Here is a 21,315-nt window from a genome sequence, read left to right on the forward strand (position 1 = left end):
CCCCCTTTTGAAAGTTCAAACACCCCGAGCACCTGCAAGGTGCTCCCAGCCGGGAGCACCTCAAGTGGGCGTCCAAGCGCCCCCCCCCCCCCCCCCCCCCCCACACACACTGCCAGTCACATATCCACACATTCTCAACACAGATCTGAAGATTCGTGTCAGAAAGATGAATTATCATCCTGTGTGAAGTCCTGTTTTCTCACAACATCTGAGAGTGGTCTGTTTATAAGCATATAAACAATCATAACTATATCACCTCATCTCCACTAAAGGCTTATCTAGACATGCTGTTACTTTTAACTGGACCCAGAAACAGGCGGAGGCTGAAGAAGTTTGTGGAGGATCGTTTATTGAGAAGAGATTCAGAGGTGGACCATTTGAGGCGTACTGGCCGGTCGTCGAGACAGGGAGCGTGCGGCAGGTGGTGGCGTGATGGCTTGGTGGCATGGTGGAAGATGTCAGCAAGGCGGGGAACGCGGAAGGAGCACTCAGGACAAGGAAGAGCATGGAGGTCAGAAATATCGCGAGGACTAGCGTAGCTTACGTATAAGTTGCGAGCCGGTGTACCACGGGTGAACGTTAATACTCTGGCAGTGGAGTCTTGGATCTGGTAGGCTTAAATGCAGGCGATGATGAAGGCTGATTGACAACAGGTGTGCGGCCGAGGTGGTACTGATTAATGGGAAGAGAGAGAGAGAGAGAGAGGGAGAGAGAGAGAGAGAGAGAGAGAGAGAGAGAGAGAGAGAGAGAGGGCGAGAGGGGCGCAAAGCGCCACCCAAGCTCCAACAAGGGGACTGCAGTCCTGAACCCACAGTGATGTCATCGTCTATCCATATAGCAACATGTAAACGGAGCACACACTTGCACTTCAACAGTTCTTCCATTCGGGGCATATTAATCATATTTCCAATCAGCATCGATAAGATTACAGGAGGCTTCTTGCCATGCCATGTTGAGCATAGAAAACCGCGTGTCATAAATCACCGGGGGATTCCTATACTTATGTTTACGGGAAGTCATCCTTTAGAAACAGCAGTACTTTACAGCATGAATGTCACAGTATTTAAACATAGTTATTTGCATGTTCATTAACAAATTGCGGGTGACGCTTTTGTTACTTTCAGTGTACAACTACACAAAGTCATATACATTACTCCTGATGCAATTATTCCGCTCACTTTACTAAAGTACGACATTACATAACATTATTTCAACACTACAAATGAATGAAGTGTGAGTTACTTACTGCTGCAACATTTAACCCATTCACTTTACAAGATAGTTATTACAAATATTGAAACATTTCCATGTTTATCAACTGAGGCAGAAAGATTAATTATATTCCTGTGCGAAACCCCCTTTTTCCCATGACACCTGGGTGGTCTCTCTATGGTCTAGTCGCACGCTTTTGACTCAAGGTAAGGGATCCATTGAGTTCGTTCTGGACTTTTGTTTTGGACGAGGCTGTACCTCTCTGAGGCTGTGATGGACAATGTGTGCGTGCATGTGTGCGTGCGTGCGTGGTTGCGTCCCTGCGTGGTTGCGTCCGTGCGCGCGACCCTCCCTCCCTTAGGATGAAAGAGAGGTCATGCGATTTTCCATACATAAGCTTCCGGAATTCCAAGGTCTCCAACCCATCCCCCACATATATTACATTACAGCCAATATAATTCCAAGTTACTTCAAAATCTTGCTAAGGCTACTTATGCCATTAACTGGATTTTTATTATTATTATCAATATCATGTTTTAAAATGAGTAGTTTAGTGCAATACTTACAGTCTATTTAGCCTTAACCTAAACGTAACAGATGGTCTCAAAACGGGGGATAGGACGATAACAGTATGATCCAAAAGTTGTATTACGTAACGAATTGAATTTTCCTGATGTTTTCTATGAAAAATAAATAAATGAAATAAAACTCAATCAGTAATTATCAGTTTGCCTTTAGTTTTAAACCCAGACTGTAGAGCAACAAATGAGTGGTTGAATCATCGTTTTTATGAATGCAATTAGTACACATACGCTGACTTGCTAACATCCATTATTGGAGGTTTTAAGGGTTTTGACAGGATTGTTTTTCACATCTGAACTTCTAAAATCATTATTTTATCATTTTAAATTGAAAAAATACCACTTCCATGTTTCCTGAATCTCCTGAGTATTAACAACGCATATGGTACATTACTGGCACTTCACAACAAATGTTTATTTCAGCATTTCAAGAATACAGATTCGTCGTATTATCAGTAATGCGATCGTTACACTTCTGCTGACTTACTAACATCCACGATTGAAGTTTTTCAGAGATATTTCCACCTCAACTTTAAAAACAACTACGGTATTTTCTGCTAAGTCCATCGTTTATTGTTTTTGACCTACGTATAGCTGGTGTACATTGTGTACGTGCATGCTCAGCTGTAAAAACATTTACTGCCTTTTTAAGGGTACAACAATGTTTGGAAACATTTGAAATATTATCAAAGCGTTTAGGCATCATAGTTTTCGGTATATTTTTGGTTTAAACCATCAATACATTGATGTCTTGAGAGATGACTGACCTGACTTACAAGTCTTTCAAGATGCGAACCGTTTTTCATGCTATTTTACGGCATGACTTACACACAAAAGAAATTTGATACGATGGAATCGTGGATGTTAGGAAGTCATCAGATGTGTAACGATCGCATTACTGATAATATGCCGAATCTGTATTCTTGAAATGCTAAAATAAACATTTGTTGTTCAATGCCAGTAATGTAAATGTATCTTCTGAGTGTTGTTAACACTCAGAAGATGCGGGAAACATGGAAGTCGCATTCTTTCAATTTAAAATGATAAAATACTGATTTTAGAAGTTCAAGTGTGAATTTTTTTTTTTTTTATCGGCAGACCTGAAAAGTTCAAGCAAGTCAGCCTACAGACTTGGCTCAGTTACAACAGTTCTGTCAACAGGAATGGACCAAAAGTCCTGCCAATTATTGTGAGAAGCTTGTGGATGGATATCCAAAATTTTTGACTGAAGTCATACAGTTTCAAGGCAATGGTACCAAATATTAATGAAATTAATGTAAACTTCTAGCTCCGAAGATAGTAATGAAAAATTGCCCCCCCAAAAATCCTTGTCTGATTATTTTGGCATTTAGCAAATAGAAATAATTTTGGTAAATTATTTCTAGGTATATCTTTATTTACATTCCTCATCTTGTTTTCAGTTAGTGCTTTGTCTTTTGTTGTCTTTTCTCACTCCTCTCTAGAAACCTTATTCTGTTCGACTGATCGACTCTGATTCTCAATAAATATCCATATATAAATAACATAACATAAAATACTAAGAAACTACGGCGGCAGCTTAAAAGGTCCATTGTGACACAGTAAAACTGTTCCGGCATAGAAGGGATACAGATACTCTTTTCTGCTTGACCTAACAGCCAAACAGGACAAAATAAAAAATTAAAAAAAAATTAATATAAAAAAAGGGCATGGATGCAAACATGACTAATAGAGATAAAATATACAAATACATTGAGAGAGGGAGGCTGATCACGACAGAGATGGAGAGAGTATGCATGTATGTATAGTATGTCATAGGTTCAGTTATTACATTTGCAAATCTATTCCGGTGTATATATTATAATTTTTTTTTTTTACCAGGCCAATAACGTAATAATCAGCCTATAATGTAATAAGTTATTACGTTATTGGCCAAAGATTATTCCTTTATAAGACCAGGACCTTTATTATGTTATTGGCCAGTTATTACATTATGGGCCTATTATATTTTTAAAAGGGCAGAATTATTACATATGGGCCGTTTTTACTTTATGGGCCTCTACAGATGCAAATTTATGCACAATGCAAAGTTATCTTATTATCCCTCTTGGCCAGAGGTGGGTAGTAACGCGCTACATTTACTCCATTACATTTACTCAAGTAACATTTCGGATAAACTGTACTTGTCAGAGTACATTAAATGCACCGTACTTTTTATTTTTACTTGAGTATTTATGTGAAGAAGGAGTGATACTTTTACTCCGTTAGAATGATCGACATGTTGTCCGCTACTTTTATTCATCCATTCTTGCATGTGTGTGTCTGTTTTTTTTGACTCCATCTTCGACTTCCGGATAGGGTGCCCGTTGCGCCAATCCAACGTGGTCACTAATGTAATTTGACTCCAATTCACCAATCAGACGACACAAGGCAGTCACATGACCGCACACGCAGCCAATCAAAATGACTCATTGTGGGGGGGGGGAACAGCCGCTCAAATGTGTTTACTTTACAGACTGCAAAAAAGCCACAGCTTTAACATGCAGCGTAGTTTTGTCACTGGCCAAACTTGAATATTTCAGACCAATTCTAACTTGAGAAAACACTTTGCAGTAATTTGCAGATGTTTCTATTGTTTTGGCAGTGGATATTGCAACATTAGCCCTGTCTTAAGTCTATCTAGTCAAGTCAGCAAACAGCTTCTTCATGAAGTCATTTAAGTCAATAAAGCAAATAATGTTTCTGTAGGGCCCGATGCATGTGTTGTTGGTTTTTGGGCAGTTAAAAATTTTAATTGTGGCAGGTGTATGTCAATTCCCATATATTATTTTTATCATTATTTTATTTGATGTTCATGCTCTGATTAAAATACAAAATTAAAAATCTGAAGTTACTCAGAACTTACTCTTGAGTATTTTTTTCCATTCAGTACTTTCTTCCTCTTACTCAAATAAATATTTGGATGACGATATTTTACTTTTGCTTGAGTCATATTATTCTAAAGTAACTACTCTTACTTTTAGTGCCCCAGAGGCACTAAAACATGCACTCACCCTCGAAGGCGCCCACATAGGACGACACGACGAAACGCGTCAAGAAATCATGGAATCCACACACTCCCTCTCAACAAGTCTCCTTCCTAGCTTCAAAAATACAATCCAACCTTCTTCCCGTAAGTACTCCTTCCGAGCCCGCAGCCTCTGAGCCACCCCGCCTCCCATACAAAGAACCTCATGTCCCTCCGCCCGAGCTCTACTCCGGGGACCTAGGTGTATGTAGCCAGTTCCTTATTAATTACTCCCTAGTTTTCAATCTTCAACCGTACAGTTATCCCACCGAACAATCCAAGGTTGCATTTGTCACAAACCTCCTCCGCGGCAAAGCAGCCAAATGGTCCACCGCGTTATGGCACAACTCTTCCACGGTACTCCAGTCGTTCGATTCGTTTTCCACTGAACTTAAAAAAGTATTCGATCACCACGTTTAGGGCAGAGAAGCCACCCGTCTCCTTCTTATGCTCACTCAGGGCGGAAGTTCCGTAGCTGCTAACACCATCGAATTCAGGATACTTGAGCGTGAACGCGGATGGGATGACAGAGCTGAGGGGAATTTTTCTTAACGGTCTTTCGGAGCAACTCAAAGATGAAGTCGCTGCCTGGGACGAGCCCTCCAATCTCGAGGATCTCATCACACTCACCATCTGCCTTGATAACAGACTGCGAGAGAGAGCACGAGAGAGAGGGTTCCAACTGCGTAAGATCACGCCCACAGTGAGCACCGCGCAGTCAGCATCTCATCTGCCTTCTGCATCTCCGACTGCCCCCCCCCCCCCCCCCCCCCCCCCCCCCCCCCCCCCCCCCCCCCACTGTACCTGATGGACCCATACACACTGGTAGTGTCAGCGTCGTGCCATCCAGCGGCTGTGCATTTATTGCGGTCAATCAGGTTATTTCATTGCAACTTGCCCCCTGCGACCCAAAAGACCAGGCTCGCCATGTTCCGATAGCACCGCGGTGGGGCAAAGCACCATTTCCTCTAGCTCTCCACCCGTAAGACCGTCCCTGCTTGCATTCTAGGTTCTGCTCACAACACACCCATAATGGCTCTTATTGATTCCGGTGCAGACGATAACCAAAACATGAAGGATTAGCACATAAACTCCAACTCCCTCTCCAACCACTCACGTCTCTCAAGAAAGTCACAGCCCTGGATGGCCGAGTCATCTCACCTGTCACCCACCAAACAGTGCCATTCACCTTGCTGATTTCTGGAAATCACCGCCAGAACATCTCTCTTTTTGTTATCCCTTCCCCTGAGACCCCATTAGTCCTCGGAATTCGCTGGCTCAGAAAACATAACCCCGCCATAGACTGGACGTGCTTCGGAATAATTGGATGGAGACCTCACTGCCATTCACACTGCCTGTTCTTCAACCTTTCCCGCCCTGAGAAAAAAGCAATGGAGGACTATATCTGTGACTCTCTGCCTTCCAAACTCATTCGACCTTCCTCATCTCCAGTAGGGGCTGGCTTCTTCTTTGTTGAGAAAAAAGATACCACTGTCCGCCCCTGCATAGATTACCGTAGACTCAATGACATGACCGTTAAAAATAAATCACCACTACTCCTCATCGACCTCTCTTTTGAACCCCTGTGTGACGCCCAGATATTCACCAAATTGGACCTACGAAATGCCTACCACCTCATCCATATCCGAGAGGGGGATGAATGGAAAACTGCTTGCAATACCCCTCTCGGACACTTTGAATACTTGGTCATGCCGTTCGGATTAACCAACGCCCCCGCAATCTTCCAATCCTTCATCAATGACATTCTCCGTGGCATGTTAAACCGGTTTGGTTTTGTGTACTTGGATGACATCCTTATTTTCTCTTGCTCCCCCGAAGAACACCACAGTCATGTACGCCAAGTCCTCCAGCGCATCCTTGAAAACCGGCTGTATGTCAAACCCTAAAAATGCGAATTCCACTTCTCTTCTGTACATTTTTTAGGCTACATCATTGCCAAAGGACAGTTGCAACCAGACCCTGCCAAGATCCAACCAATTGTTGACTGGTCGATTCCCACCACCTGGAAAGAACTCCGTTTCCTCGGATTCGCCAACTTCTACCGCCGCTTCATCCGCAACTACAGCAAGGTCCCACTTACCCACACCAGCCTCACATCCACCAGTTCCCCATTTCAGTGGACCCCGGGAGCATCCCAAGCTATCAGCCAACTCAAAACCCTGTTCACCAGCGCTCCCATCCTATCCAACCCATCCAACCCCAACCCCTCCCTCCAATTTGTGGTGGAAGTTGACGCCTCGGACACTGGGGCAAGGTCCTTCCTCTCGCAGCGGGACCCCACGTCCCAGAAACTTCATCCCTGTGCCTTTTTTTCCCCTCGCCTGTCCCCTGCCGAGAGGAATTACGACGTTGGCAGCCGAGAGCTGTGAGCCATCGTATGGACATTGGAATAGTGGAGGCACTGGCTGGAGGGGACTGAAGTATCGTTTATCATCTGGACTGATCACAAGAACCTTTCCTATATCCGTTCTGCCAAACGCCTTTACCCCCGACAAGCTCGCTGGGCCCTCTTCCTAAGAAGATTACATTTTAGCCTATCCTTCTGACCTGGATCCCGCAACAGCAAACCTGATGCCCTCTCCCGCATATACTCACAAACTCCCACGCACCCTCGAGGACCCTACTGAGGGTGTAGAGCTGGTCCACTGTTCCACGTCCAGGATGAAAACCACAGTGCTCCTCCTGAATCTGAGATTCGACTTCCCGACCGACCCTCCTCTCCAGCACCCCTGAATAGACCTTACCATGGAGGCTGAGGAGTGTGATCCCCCTGTAGTTGGAACACACCCACCCCAGTCTGCCATTCCAGAGGCACTGTCGCCGATGTCCACGCAATGTTGCAGAGGTGTGTCATCCAGGACAGGCCCACAACATCCAGAAAATTTCGGAACTCCGGGCGAATCTCATCCACCCCCGGGGCCTTGCCACCGAGGAGCTTTTTAACCACCTCGGTGACTTCAACTCCAGAGATAGGAGAGCCCGCCTCAGAGAACCCACTACTTCCTCATGGAAAGGCGTGTCGGTGGAATTGAGGAGGTCTTTTTGATATCCATGCAAAAATTTAGATATTAACAAAAGAGAACAAGAAAATTCAGGGACTGTCGAACGATTACATTATCTGGAATGCTGACTTTAATATACATAGCACATTATGGGGAGGACAGAATACTGGTTAAAAATGGGGAGATGATAGAGGAATTGTTGGAGGAGGGACACTTGGTGTGTTTAAATGCTGGAAGAGGCACCCGAATAAATATTCACAAAGGTAATACTTCAGCGCTGGATTTGACATTGGTGTCAGGAGGTCTGGCAGGAATGTTTTAGTTCGTAGTAATGGAGGACACGACTGTTGGTAGCGATTACAGACCAATACGATGTTGCATACATACAGCGGCTGGTACAACAAAGGGTGATGAGAGAGAGGTTAAATGGGTTTTGAATAAGGCAAAATTCGATCAGTTTAAGTATTTGTGTGAAAAGGAAAGCGGGTATATAAATGTTAAAGGAGGTATTGAAGTAATTGATAAGAATTTTAGGGAGATGATAATAAAAGCAGCCAAAACAGCAATACCAATAGGTAAATGAAGAATGAAAAGAAAAGCAGTGCCATGGTGGTCAGAAGAATGTAATAATGTAGTGAAATAAATAAATAAGGCCTATAAATCTTTAAAAAGAACGCATAACTTTGAGAAACTGTTAAGAGTATAAAAAAGAATCACAGGCACAGGTACGGAAAGTAATCAAAGAAGCGAAGAAAATGAAATGGAGGGAATTCTGTGGCTCAATTGGAAGAACAACTCGAATTAGTGATGTCGCGAGTATGCCCTGACGGAACAAATGGCACCCACCAACCCCCAATCTCTGACTGTTCTGTACTCTTCCATGACGCCCCGCTGTGCCAGATAGCCACAAGAATGCCTAATTTGTCTCACCCGGACGCTAAATGTATTACCAACCAGTCTGAAGAATCTCATCAAAAAAGTAGAGACACATGAAACCTGACTTCTCACCCGGACTTTAAATAAATTAACAGTTACCCGAGAAACCTGGGCTTCCAGTCATCAAAGACACAAATGCCACATCGCAATTACTAAATGCTCTCAACAACTACATCAAATCGAAATACTGATTACAGTGATTAAACAGGGTATGTGCATGAAATTGCAAAGATGGGAACCGGTTTCCTTATCTTAGATTCAATAATTAATATTTTATTCCCACCGGGTTAAAACCACAAATAATTGTAAGAGGAAAATAAATACTAAGAGGCGTGGTCTATCACCCTTTTGGTCCCAGGGGGCCAACTCCCACTCTTTGCTGGGTATAAAAGACTGGAGCCCCTTGTCCTGGAACTCGTTCGCTTGGTCACCTAGCTGAAGAACCTGGCTCAGCCAAGGAGTCCCACCTCTCACCACGAGGTGGCGAGGATGTACCTGACCGTCCCCCGCCGCAGGGTACCCTGCCAGCGGCCCGAGCTACACTTTCGTGTGTGTGAGCAACTTACGGTCTGCTCTGAGTGCCTGGCGACCAGCGCCACCCAAGGGTTCCTCCGGCCGCCACGCACTCGAAGTTCTGTTTTTTCTTTTTTTTCCCACCTCCTTTTTCCATCAAACCCACCTGTTCAAAGACTCATACCGGCCAAGCATCCGGTAGATGTATGTTGAGCCTGCGGTCGGAGATCAACCTAAAGTTTAAGTAAACCTCTGTCATCTGGAACTCCAAATTTCATAAAGTGTAGCAACCTTCAGATTACGGGACTGATAAAAAAAAGTTTTCTCCTCATTTTCCAAAATGTTATACCTATAAAAAGTGCCATATTAGTTTGATTTGAACAATTAAACTTAAAATTACAGTAAACTGGAAGTAACGTAAGCATCACTTCCGGCTTATTCTTTTCTCCTAAATTAATTATAATTTTATTTGACTAAAACCTGTTTTCCTGCCCACTGTCAATATTGCTTCGCATGGCTGTACTTTCTATTTTTGACACGCCACACAACAGAAGACAAATGCATGCAGTCTATTTTACATTACTGGAGCTTGGTGGTGAAACAAACATTTGTTCTAGATGATGGCATTTATTAAAGTAGTGTTCAAATACACGTGATGAAAATATATTGCTGTGATCCATTGTCAGTCAAAGGTTTTCCAGCCCAGCAACTCTAGAGGAGCCAGATCCTAATAATCATTCATTCATCTTCCGTATCGCTTATCCTCACTATGGTCGCGGGCGTGCTGCGGCCTATCCCAGCTGACTCTGGGCGAGAGGCGGTGTACACCCTGAACTGGTCCCCAGCCAATCACAGGGCACATACTGTATAAACTAACAACCATTCGCACTCACATTCACAACTACGGGCAATTTAGAGTCTTCAGTTAATCTACCATGCATGTTTTTGGGATGTGAGGAAACCGGAGTACCCGGAGAAAACCCACGCAGGTACGGGGAGAACATGCAAAATCCACACAGGGGAGGCCGGATTTGAACCTGGGTCCTCAGAACTGTGAGGCAGATGTGCTAACCAGTCGTTCACTGTAACGTCATCCTAATAATCAAATAATTCAAAATTTCAGGATGTTAATCCTTGATTAAAATTTTACATCTTTATGTATTTATGTATTTATTGATGTAGCCTTAAAAAGAAGCAAATTAAAGAGACTTTTAATCTATTTTTCATTATTCAACTTAACTTGAATAAAACTGGAACTTGTTCATGTCGCAGGTAATTTTACAGTGTTCATCACACATGCACAATATTGGCAAGTGCAGATTGTAAACACAGTGATAACATCTGGAAGCTCCACTTGAATTCAAACCATGAAAATATTCTCAATTGTTAAACATTGGAAAATGATTCAGCTTCAGGCACATTGTCTTCCCACTGCATGGCAAGCAAAATTCAATGAGGGTCACATTTTTGACAGTGGTAACAAAAGCAGATCGTTAAAGATATATTGCAGGAAGTTTCAGTGTTGTTGCAGTGTCCACTACCTGTACCACCATCAAGTGTGTGTTGTAGACACAAGAAGTCACACTCCTCTGTCCACACTCTGCTCCCTTTTCTTTTCTTTTTTTTTAATGCTTGTTACTGTTATGTCAAATAGAAGAAAAGAAAGACTCATCTGAGTCGAAGACAGCTGTCACATGCCAGCAGTCTGATTTTACAGTATATAATCAGATCATTTCCATGTACACAAAATATTCCAAAATGAGTGTGCTGCAGTCTGGGGCAGAGTAAGCAAGTTGACCTGCTGAATGAGGAAGATGTTGGATGAAAGTCAGTCTGGTTTTAGAGATGTGGCTCCTTGGTGTCTTGTGAGGGGAGAGCGATGGGGAGTGGTGTTGGGTGGTTTGCTAACACATGCTACTCAAGTAAGTATGCAGCGTACAGGGCTTAGGAACCACCACAGGGGACAGATCACCATAGACAGATCAGTTGAGTTGATCTTCATACTGTTTCCGGAAACAATCGCCAGCTGGGAAGAACTCCCAGCAACGCTCCTGGTACATCTTCCATACATAAGATTCCTTTAAGAGAGACAGGAAAAGGAAGTGGCTGATTGACCAAAATGAAATGGCTTAAATTTGTTATGAGACAGGTGTTCGTAAGGTTTTTTATAATGATATAGCTACAGTATAATGGTACAGTATTCTAAATCCTATATGTACATTTTACAACTGTAAAACCTCACAGTAAGGGCAATAAACAAATCACGAGACATTTTAATGTATGTAAACGTGTAGAATGTATTCTTAAGAACACACATTGCTGAATGCCACATTCTTCACAAAAAGTGTGTGAGTGACACACAGAACGGTTTTTAGGTGATGTTCACAATTATTTGGACAATGACTAAGATTTTAGTACTTCGCCTGCAGAAATGAGCACACTGGCCTTAAAATAAAACCATCAAGATGTGAACCATCATGACAATACACCAGTTGTTTTCTAAAACGACTCCAATTTAGAATTGCATAGTCACGGTCAACCACATTGTAAACCTATAATATACGCAGACCAGCCACAAAGAGCTGGCGGTATCCCAAAACCTTGAGAGCTCAAGAGTTATGCAATTTAGTTAGACTATATTTTGCACTGTCAGGCAATTTTCTACACAAATTATTTTTTTTGGAAAGGGATTTTCAAGCAAATCATCTTTGCTTTGTTTGTTTATTTATTTATTACAATGTTGAATGTACTTTATTTGAGTTAAGTACAGTGTGAGGAAAACGTATATGAACCCTTTGAATGTTTTTTAATTTCTGCATAAATTAGTCATCAAATTTCTGCCTAAATTTGTCATTAAGTAGTCTGCTCTTCATCTAAATCACAAGGATAAACAGAGTCTGCTAAAACTAATAAGTTTTCATGTTTTTATAGAGCATAACATTAACATTCTCAGGACAGAGAGGAAAAAGTAAGTGGACCCTTTGATTTAAAAACTGGTTGACCCTCCTTTGGGAGCAATAACCTCACCCAAATGTTTCCTGTAGTTGCAGATCAGGCATGCACAACGATCATTAAGAATTTTGGACTATTCATCTTTACAAAACTGTTGCAGTTCAGCAAGATTCCCGAGATGTCTGGTGTGAATAATTCTCATGAGGTCATGCCACAGCATCTCACTCGGTTTCAGGTCGGGACTTTGTCTGCGCTACTCCAGAACACGTATTGTCTTCTTCTGAAGCTATTCTGTTGTTGATTTGCCTCTGTTTTTGAATCATTGTCGTGTTGCAACACCCATCCTCTTTTCAGCTTCAACTATTGTACAGATGGCCTCAAGTGCTTCTGCGAAATATCATAATAAATGTGTGAATTCATTTTTCCATTGATGATAGCAAGCTGTTCAGGGCCTGAGGTGCCAAAGCACAGCCATACCATGAGGCTCCCTCTACCATGTTTCACAGTTGGGATAATGTTTTTATGTTGGTGTGCTGTGCCATTGTCCCTCCACACACGGTGTTGTGTGTTTCTCCTGAACAATTTAACTTTGGTTTCCTCTGTTCACAGAATATTTTGCCATTAAAGCTGTGGAACACCTCAGAGCTCTTTAGCAAACTTCAAACACACAGCAATCTTTTTTTTTTAGACAGCCATGGCTACTTCGGTCTTCTCCCATGAACCGCATTTTTGTATAATGTTTTACGTATGGTAGATTTGTCAACAGAGATGTTGGCATGTGCCAGGGATTTCTGTGAGTCTTCAGCTGCCACTTTGGGGGGGGTTCTTTTTTTTACATCATTGAGCATTCTGCGCTGTGGTCTTGCAGTCATCTTTACACTACAGCCCCTCCTTGGAAGAGACGCAACAGTGCTGAACTTTCTCCAGTTTATATACAGCGGCTGAAGTAAGTATTTAACACGTCACTATTTTGGTCACTAAATATATTTCCAAAGGTGCTATTGATATGAAATGTTCACCAAATGTTGGGAACAATCCAAGTAATCCATACATACAAATAAAGTAGAACAAATTAGATGAGAAATTAAGTTGTGTGTAATAATGTAAAATGAAACAGGGAAAAAGTATTGAACACATGACGAAAGGGAGGTGCGAAAAGCCAAGCCAAGAGAACACCTAAAATCTATCAACTAATCAAACAGCAATCCAGCCCCTTGTCAGTGCAAGTGAATATCAGCTGGTTCAGTCCTAATTGATGGCCTATAAAAAGGTCTCATTGCCAAGGTGTGAGTCAAGACACATCTCATGATGGGTAAGAACAAAGAGCTGTCTCACGACCATCGCAAAGTAATTGTTGCAAAACATAACGATGGCATTGGTTACAGGCGCATATCGAAGCTTCTGAATGTTCCAGTGAGCACGGTTGGGGCCATAAAACGTAAGTGGAAAGCCAATCATACCACCATAAATTTGCCTCGATCAGGTGCTCCTCGCAAGATTACTGACAGAGGAGTGCGAAGAATAATCAGAAGAGTTGTCCAGGAGCCAAGGACCACCTGTGGAGAGCTTCAAAAATACCTGGAATTAGCAGGTACTGTTGTCACAAGGAAAACAGTGAGGAGTGCTGTCACAAGGAAAACAGTGAGTAATGCACTCCGAACAAAAAAAAGCATGTCAAAGCCCGTTTAAAGTTTGCTGAACAACATTTGGACAAGCGAGTTAAATAGTGGGAGTATATAGTCTGGTAGGATGAAAGCAAAATTGAACTGTTTGGATGCCATAATGCACACTACGTTTGGAGGAGAAATGGCACTGCAAATCACCCTAAAAACACCATACCAACAGTGTGGTTCGGAGCTGGGAACATGATGGTGTGGGGTTGATTTTCAGCAAATGGTACGGGTAAACATTACATTATTGAAGGAAGGATGAATGGGCAAATGTACCGAGAGATTCCGGACAAAAATCTGCTGCCATCTACGAGGCTGATGAAAATGAAATGAGGGTGGACATTTCAGCAGAACAATGATCCAAAACATTCGGCCAAGGAAAATCTCAATTGGTTTCAAAGTAAAAAAATAAAGCTGCTAGAATGGCCCAGCCTATCACCTGACTTGAATCCAATCAAAAATCTATGGAAAGAACTGAAACTCAAGGTCCATAAAAGAACCCAACGGAACCTTCAATATTTGAAAACTGATTGTGTGGAGGAATGGGCCAAACTCACACCAGAGCAATGCATGCGACAAGTTTCCCCATCGTCTTGAACCTCTCATTGCAAACAAAGGCTTTTGTACAAAGTATTAAATAAATATCAGTTGGTGTGTTCAATACTTTTTCCCTGTGTAATTTCACATTATTATGCACAACTTAATTTCTGATCTTATTTGTTCCACTTCTTTGTATCTATGGATTACTTGGGTTGTCCCCAACATCTGGTGAAATTTTAATGTCAATAGCACCTTTGGAAATATATTTAATGAGAAAAATTGTGAAATGTCAAATACTTATTACAGCCGCTGTATAAAGTCGTGACTTCAACCCAAACGAGATACTGTGACATGACCTCAAGAGAACTACTCACACCAGACATCTCAGGAATTTTGCTGAACTGCAACAGTTTTGTAAAGAGGAATGGTCCAAAATTCATCCTGATCATTGTGCGCCTATAGGAAACCTTTGGTTGAGGTTATTGCTGCCAAAGGAGGGTCAACCAGTTATTAAATCCAAGGGTTCACTTACTTTTTTATCTCTGTCCTGGGAATGTTTATGTTATTTTCAATAAAATAAGAAAACATAAAAATTGTTTGTGTTTTGTGTGTGTGTGTGTGTGTGTGTGTTTGGGTTCACATTTTACCCCACTGTAGTAGTTTACTTAACCCTCCTTAGTAGATAAAGCGCTATATAACTGCAATCTGTTTACTAAAGCCAATCGCATGGCACACAGACAAATATAGACAATCATTCACACTCAAATTCACACCTAAGAACATTGTAAAGTCACAAATTAACCTATCATGTAAGTTTTTAGAATGTGGGAGGAAACCGGAGTACCCGGAGAAAACCCACGCAAGCACGGGGAGAACATGCAAACTCCACAGAGGCAGGCTGGAGCCTGGATTCAAATCCATGACCTGTGAACTGTGGGGCAGACGTGCTAACCAGTCTTCCACCGTGTTTCCATACATATTTAAAATATGAACACGCGTCACCGGTAAAGTTATTTATACTTTACTACTAATAATAAGAATGATATGAATGGTAAGATGGTTTACCTGGCCTGTGTGCTCTGTTTCATCTTTGTTGATAAGATACATCACAAAGAATCTGCAACAAAAAAAGACATCACACATGCCATTACAGAAATCCATCATCCATCCATCCATGTTTTTGGAATATGGGAGTACCTTAGAACTATGAGGCAAATGGGCTAACTCAGGTGGGCGATTAAATTTCTGAAGGGGCCACATGGAAAAACTGGAACGGTTGTCGAGGTCCACCCAATGCTAAGTCAATTGTGTTCAATGTGAATGTAATGTCTCTATAAAGCAGTAAATTGTATTACATTAATAAGCTACTACTTGTGTATACAGTATATGGCATATTTAGTTATAATTAGAATGTCTGCAGAAAAAAATCTTCCAAAATAGATTCAGTAATAATTTTAGGCTTCTTTTCTGATGACAAAATTGATTTTCAGCCAGATTTTGGCTGTCCGTAAATAGGTCGAAATCATACGTGAGCCTGCTGACGTCAGGGACAAAGGGGAGCACATTTATTTATTCAACTAGTACGTGTTCTGGGGTGTTATCATCGTGAATATTGAAAGGTTGGATAAGGTTAGATAGATTTCCGTAGGCTTGTTTTGTTAAAAATTGATCGGTGGAATGCTTTGTTGGAGAAGGAAAGTAGTCTGCATGAGGTAAGTGCTGCAGATTTATTTCCGCCTATAAAACAGTTTAGTCAGCTCATTGTTTTATTTATTTAATCACTAATGGCTGTAAGACCTTTGAAAAAGAGTTTGGATGGATGACGTAACACATGCGTTTGCTTTAAAGGCTTTTTGTACGGTGGTGGCTCGGGCTGGGCATTGTTAGGACCCTCATGATTCCATTTGATATCGTTTTTTTTTAGGTTGCAATTCAATTCAATATTGATTTAAATGCTCCGATATCAATTCATTAAGAAGCGGGAATACAAAAACAATTAAGAGTACATTTCAACAATTTTGAAATATTTAATTTTGATGCCATGTAAACATATGTCACATTTTCTAAGCAATAAAACATCTGAACATAAAAAATCTGCACATAACTTATTTCTGCACATGGAGTCCAAAGGTAAAAAAAACATGACACCTGTATATAAACACTGAAAAGGTAAAGTGCATGTAAACTTAATGTTCATTTCTTTTGAAAATGGTCATTAAGATAAACAATGTGCATAATAATAACTTATTTGTTCCTATGGAGTAAGTTAAAAAAAAAATTATTATTATTTTTTTTTTTGATCGAGTGCGGGTTCCGTCCATACAACACGAATCACATGCAAAGCGCCTGATTTGGAAAATGTATGTTTCATATATACCACATATTACTTCTATTAGTTTTACACAACATGGCCAGGACACACATAAGTACTGTTCTGACTAAGAGCTGATGATGAACACAACTGTGAAAAGAAAAATGTTAACTATTTTCTGTAAAGGGTGAGAATATCACTTTTGTGAAAAGGCACAATTTGCAACACTGAGTTCAAAACCACGATTTGTTTGTACTCACAGTGTTAACAGTTTTGTTTGAAATAATGTTTGTTTTAAAAATGCTGTCAAATGAAGGCAAATTTATTTATATAGCACCTTTTATACATAAAAAATGTAACACCTAGCGCTTTACAGCAATTAAAATGACGAAAAAGCTCTAAAGGTATTTGAGACTGAAGAGATAAGACTATCTGACTGACAAGACGTGTTCAACATATGAACGAAAAATGGACTGTTTACGGTCTACTGATTACTGGTGTGTTGCAGTGTTTATGTATGTTTGTGGTGTTTGAGCGATACATGCTGGAAAGTGTTTGAGGAAAGTGCGTTGTTTGATTGATTACAGGAAGATGTGTTGTTCGCTGTGGATACTGTATGTATCTGTATGCGTGTTATTACTCATGTAATGAGTTGTGAGCAGTCATTGCAGGGGGAAAATAAGTTGTTGGAAAATGTTTTTTTTTTTTTTTTCTTTTTTTGGGGAGAATTGGTGATTAACTAGTGTAACGATATTGTAGAGCAAGAGTAGTGAGAATGAGGCCAGAGACCTGAACGGGAGTAGCCTACTGATAACAAGATAGATTCCATTGAGGGGAGGGGGGGGGGAGCTTGTTAGAAATCTTAGAATAGTGCAACTCAACGTTCAGACAAAATAATTATAATGATTGAATTAATTTATTAGGTTGGGATACTTATCAGTGTGCATTCAAAGTTAAATATAGTACAATTTTAACATTTTTAAAATAAACATTTTATTTTTGTGCATGGCAGCATCACACATCGCATTATTATTATGTTCGACACATAATTGATTGCCACAAAATCTGAATTTATAGATTCACTTAGAGCCAATTCAACAGACTGCAAACACAGCACCAATATTGGCATTATCATAGTAGTACATATGATGATCGTTCTACAAACATTTGTCTGTAATATTTAACTCTTTATGGAACATTCACTTATTTGGGTTTACATATGAAGCAATATAGACGAAGTTGTGCATATTTGTCATTAGGTCAACAGGGTATGATGTGGCGGTTTCCCACATGCAATATATACTGTATATTACAAATTACACAAAGTACAAGACGTCTATGGTTGAAAAGGCACGCAGGGCCTTACTAAAATTCTTACTTGCGTACTGGCATACAGTCAGCAAAGATAACGTTTTAACAGTGGGCAGTCTGGTCCCTTTGGTGAAAACTTTAGTCTCTCACATGATTGCCACTGAATTTGTCCACTATTCACCGGTGACCTCTGATGACCCACTGACAACGTCACCCGCTACTGACCGGCATTTTCCCGACCTTTCATCTCAATGACTCATATTTCTCAGTCTCACTTCATTGCATGACTGACTTACAAACCTGCTTATGAAGGATTTTCTTAGACCTAAGATGTGAATTTCTAAGTTGTTTTTGTAAAGACGTTATACTGTTATATCGTTTTGATTGCTCCATGCTATTTTAGTCATATTCGGTTCCTTTTATATGTGATTAATAGTAGATTGTGTTATATTATCAAAAGGGGGGAGCTTTCATTTATACCAAATATTACTTCTATTAGTTTTACACAACCTCCACATGTATTATTGTTCCATAGCTCTTAGTCAGCACAGTACTTATGTGTGTCCTGGCCATGTTGTGACGACTACCTGTTTTTTTCAGTCTCTGCATGTACCATTCCGATAATGATAGGTTCGAGTGCAGCTGGACAAAGATAATTGTTTCCTTTCCTTTTCTTCTCTGTCTCTCTCACTTTTATATAACAAAGGTGTTTCTTTGCTTGCACTTCAGTAAGGGGTAGCAACACGTGACGACTTGTACCTTTTCCTCTCTTTGCAAAGATTTTTCAGAAAAAGATTTGCCAAAACACGCCCCACACTGGCCAGGAGGTGAATTGATTCAGAAGATTTGCTGACTCGATACTGTATTGTGGGGAGAAGTATTGCAATGCAGTGATGAATCGATATTTTTCCCCACCCCTAGTGGTGGTGTTGTGTGACTTTGACTTTGATGGCCATGGCTGACTGGCACTGTACCATTTTTAATCACTGAGCACTGTAATTCATATATATATATTGCATATTATAGCGATTAAACATAGTGTTGTGGTTCTGTTGTGTTGGTGTGAGTGTACAACGGCATATGATCGCTTGGCGTGAGCGAAACTTGCAACGAGAGGACAGCTGGTACCCGGCACTGCGTTTGTATGATATTAATACTGTATGACATCGTAATAAATTAGCAATGTTTTTTTTTTAGCATATTGAATTTGCGATTGAACATACTTTTGGGGTGCTGTTGTGTTGATCTGAATGTGCAATGTTATATGATAGCAATATAAGGTATAATAGCAACTAGAACAAAGCAGTGTTTGGAAACTCAAACAAGATGGCTCTTTTTTTTTTCTGAAAAGTTGGCCTTTTTAAGAGATGGGGTGACTTTACCCGACAGTTACGATATATGAAATTTGAATAAATACTGCCACTTTAAAGTACAGTACATTCCTTTGTCCACAATGGCTAAGTAGCAAATTTGGTCTCCAGTTCTGTCGCTGACATCACACCAAGAAATGGCAGCGAATCGATTTTAGCAATGAAAAAGGGTGTTTGCAGGGCAATTTCTTATTTACCGATTGTTCTAAAATGGACTGCTATTATTGAAAACGGCTGTCAGTCTCATTTTCTTGAGCAAAAAATACATAAAGAGAGAAATAAAGGCCATCTGGAAGCAACACTGTAGGTCCTTTATCAAAATTATAAGCAGTCATATTAAAATATCTTAACATGATACCAAGATTTAATCTACATCCACAAAAAACATGTCTATAGTGTGCAAAAATTGTTGTTTTTATACTGTGTCAGGTGAAGATTTCAGAAGGCTTCAGTGTATACAGGAAAATCTTTGTCTTCTTAAATATACTGTTTTTAAAAATGTTTTATTAACATCCAGCCTTCAATATTCTATACCTATACCTCTAGCACTCATTAGAGTCTGGGGTGTGATGGCGCTTACACCAGCTGACATTTGGTGAGAGATGAGGTTCACCCTGGTGTGGTATTCTGAAGAAGCAGGCTTATCCTCTTTCTTGACTAATTCTATACTTTTCACTCACTTTATTTGTTGCTTAGAATATAGAGGTAAAATGGTATCCATCCATCCATTTTCTTCCACTTATCCGAGGTCGGGGGCAGTAGCTTTAGCAGGGACGCCCAGACTTTCCTCTCCCCTGCCACTTCAGCCAGCTCTTCTGGGGGGATGCTGAGGCGTTCCCAGGCAAGCCGTGAGACATAGTCTCTCCAGCGTGTCCTGTCCTGGATCGTCCCCGGGGTCTCCTCCCGGTGGGACATGCCCGTCCAGGAGGCATCCTAATCAGATGCAAGGGCCACCTCATCTGGCTCTTTTTGAAGCGGAGGAGTAGCGGCTCTCCTCTGAGCCCCTCCCGGATGACCGAGCTTCTCACCCTATCGCTCAGGGAGAGCCCAGACAACCTGCGGAGGAAACTTATTTCGGCCATTGTATCCGGGACCATAGGTGAGGGTAGGAACGTAGATCGACCAGTAAATTGAGAGCTTCGCCTTTCAGTTTAGCTCCTTTTTCACCACAACGGGCGGATACAAAGGCCGCAAGTGCAAACGATTCATAAGAGATGGAGCTGCTGTAAAAACGGAGCGCACACATTATTGTCCTTTTACTCGGTGCGGTTACTCATCAAGGGGTGATAAGTGAGAGCAGACCGGATTGGCTCCGTAAAACTAAAGGCAGTTAGCACACCTAGGCGAATTCATCTCTATACCGGCTTGGAAAGCTCCTGCTATATAACAGGGGCTATTAACCCTTTAAACGGAGGACATTTCTCCCGATTAGTCCTGCGGATAAGCGGAATCTGACACCGTTAAATTGAGAGCTTCACCTTTCGGCTTAGCTCCTTCTTTACCACAATGGACCGATACAAAGTCTGCATCACTGCAGACGCTGCACCGATCCGCCTGTCGATCTCCCGTTCCATTCTTCCCTCACTCGTGAAGAAGACCCCAAGATACTTGAACTCCTCCACTTGGGGCAGGATCTCATCCCCGACCTGGAGAGGGCATGCCACCCTTTTCCGACTGAGGACCATGGTCTCAGATTTGGAGGTGTTATCCTAGCTGCTTCACACTCGGCTGCGAAGCGCTCCATTGAGAGTTGAAGATCATGGCTTGATGAAGCCAACAGAACGACATAATCTGCAAAAAACAGAGATACAAAACTGAGGCCACCAAGCCGGACCCCCTCCACGCCTCGG

The 21,315-nt window shown here is 41.4% G+C and overlaps 1 protein-coding gene across 2 annotated transcripts in view; it reads right to left on the reverse strand.

Annotated features, from left to right (window-relative positions):
• Positions 1–10,396: 10,396 nt before the first annotated feature.
• The window catches only part of ryr2a (ryanodine receptor 2a (cardiac)), a 355,011-nt gene continuing 344,092 nt past the window's right edge, over positions 10,397–21,315 (reverse strand). For both annotated transcript variants that reach the window (XM_061705277.1, XM_061705276.1), the window contains 2 exons: positions 15,539–15,590; positions 10,397–11,389 (listed from right to left, as the gene is read on the reverse strand). In XM_061705277.1, the coding sequence (XP_061561261.1) occupies positions 11,294–11,389; positions 15,539–15,590 (148 nt within the window). In that variant the 3' untranslated portion in view covers positions 10,397–11,293. The remainder of the gene's footprint in view (positions 11,390–15,538; positions 15,591–21,315) is intronic.

The sequence above is a fragment of the Phycodurus eques genome, chromosome 19 (assembly GCF_024500275.1).
Source record: "Phycodurus eques isolate BA_2022a chromosome 19, UOR_Pequ_1.1, whole genome shotgun sequence".
Lineage (NCBI taxonomy): Eukaryota > Metazoa > Chordata > Actinopteri > Syngnathiformes > Syngnathidae > Phycodurus > Phycodurus eques.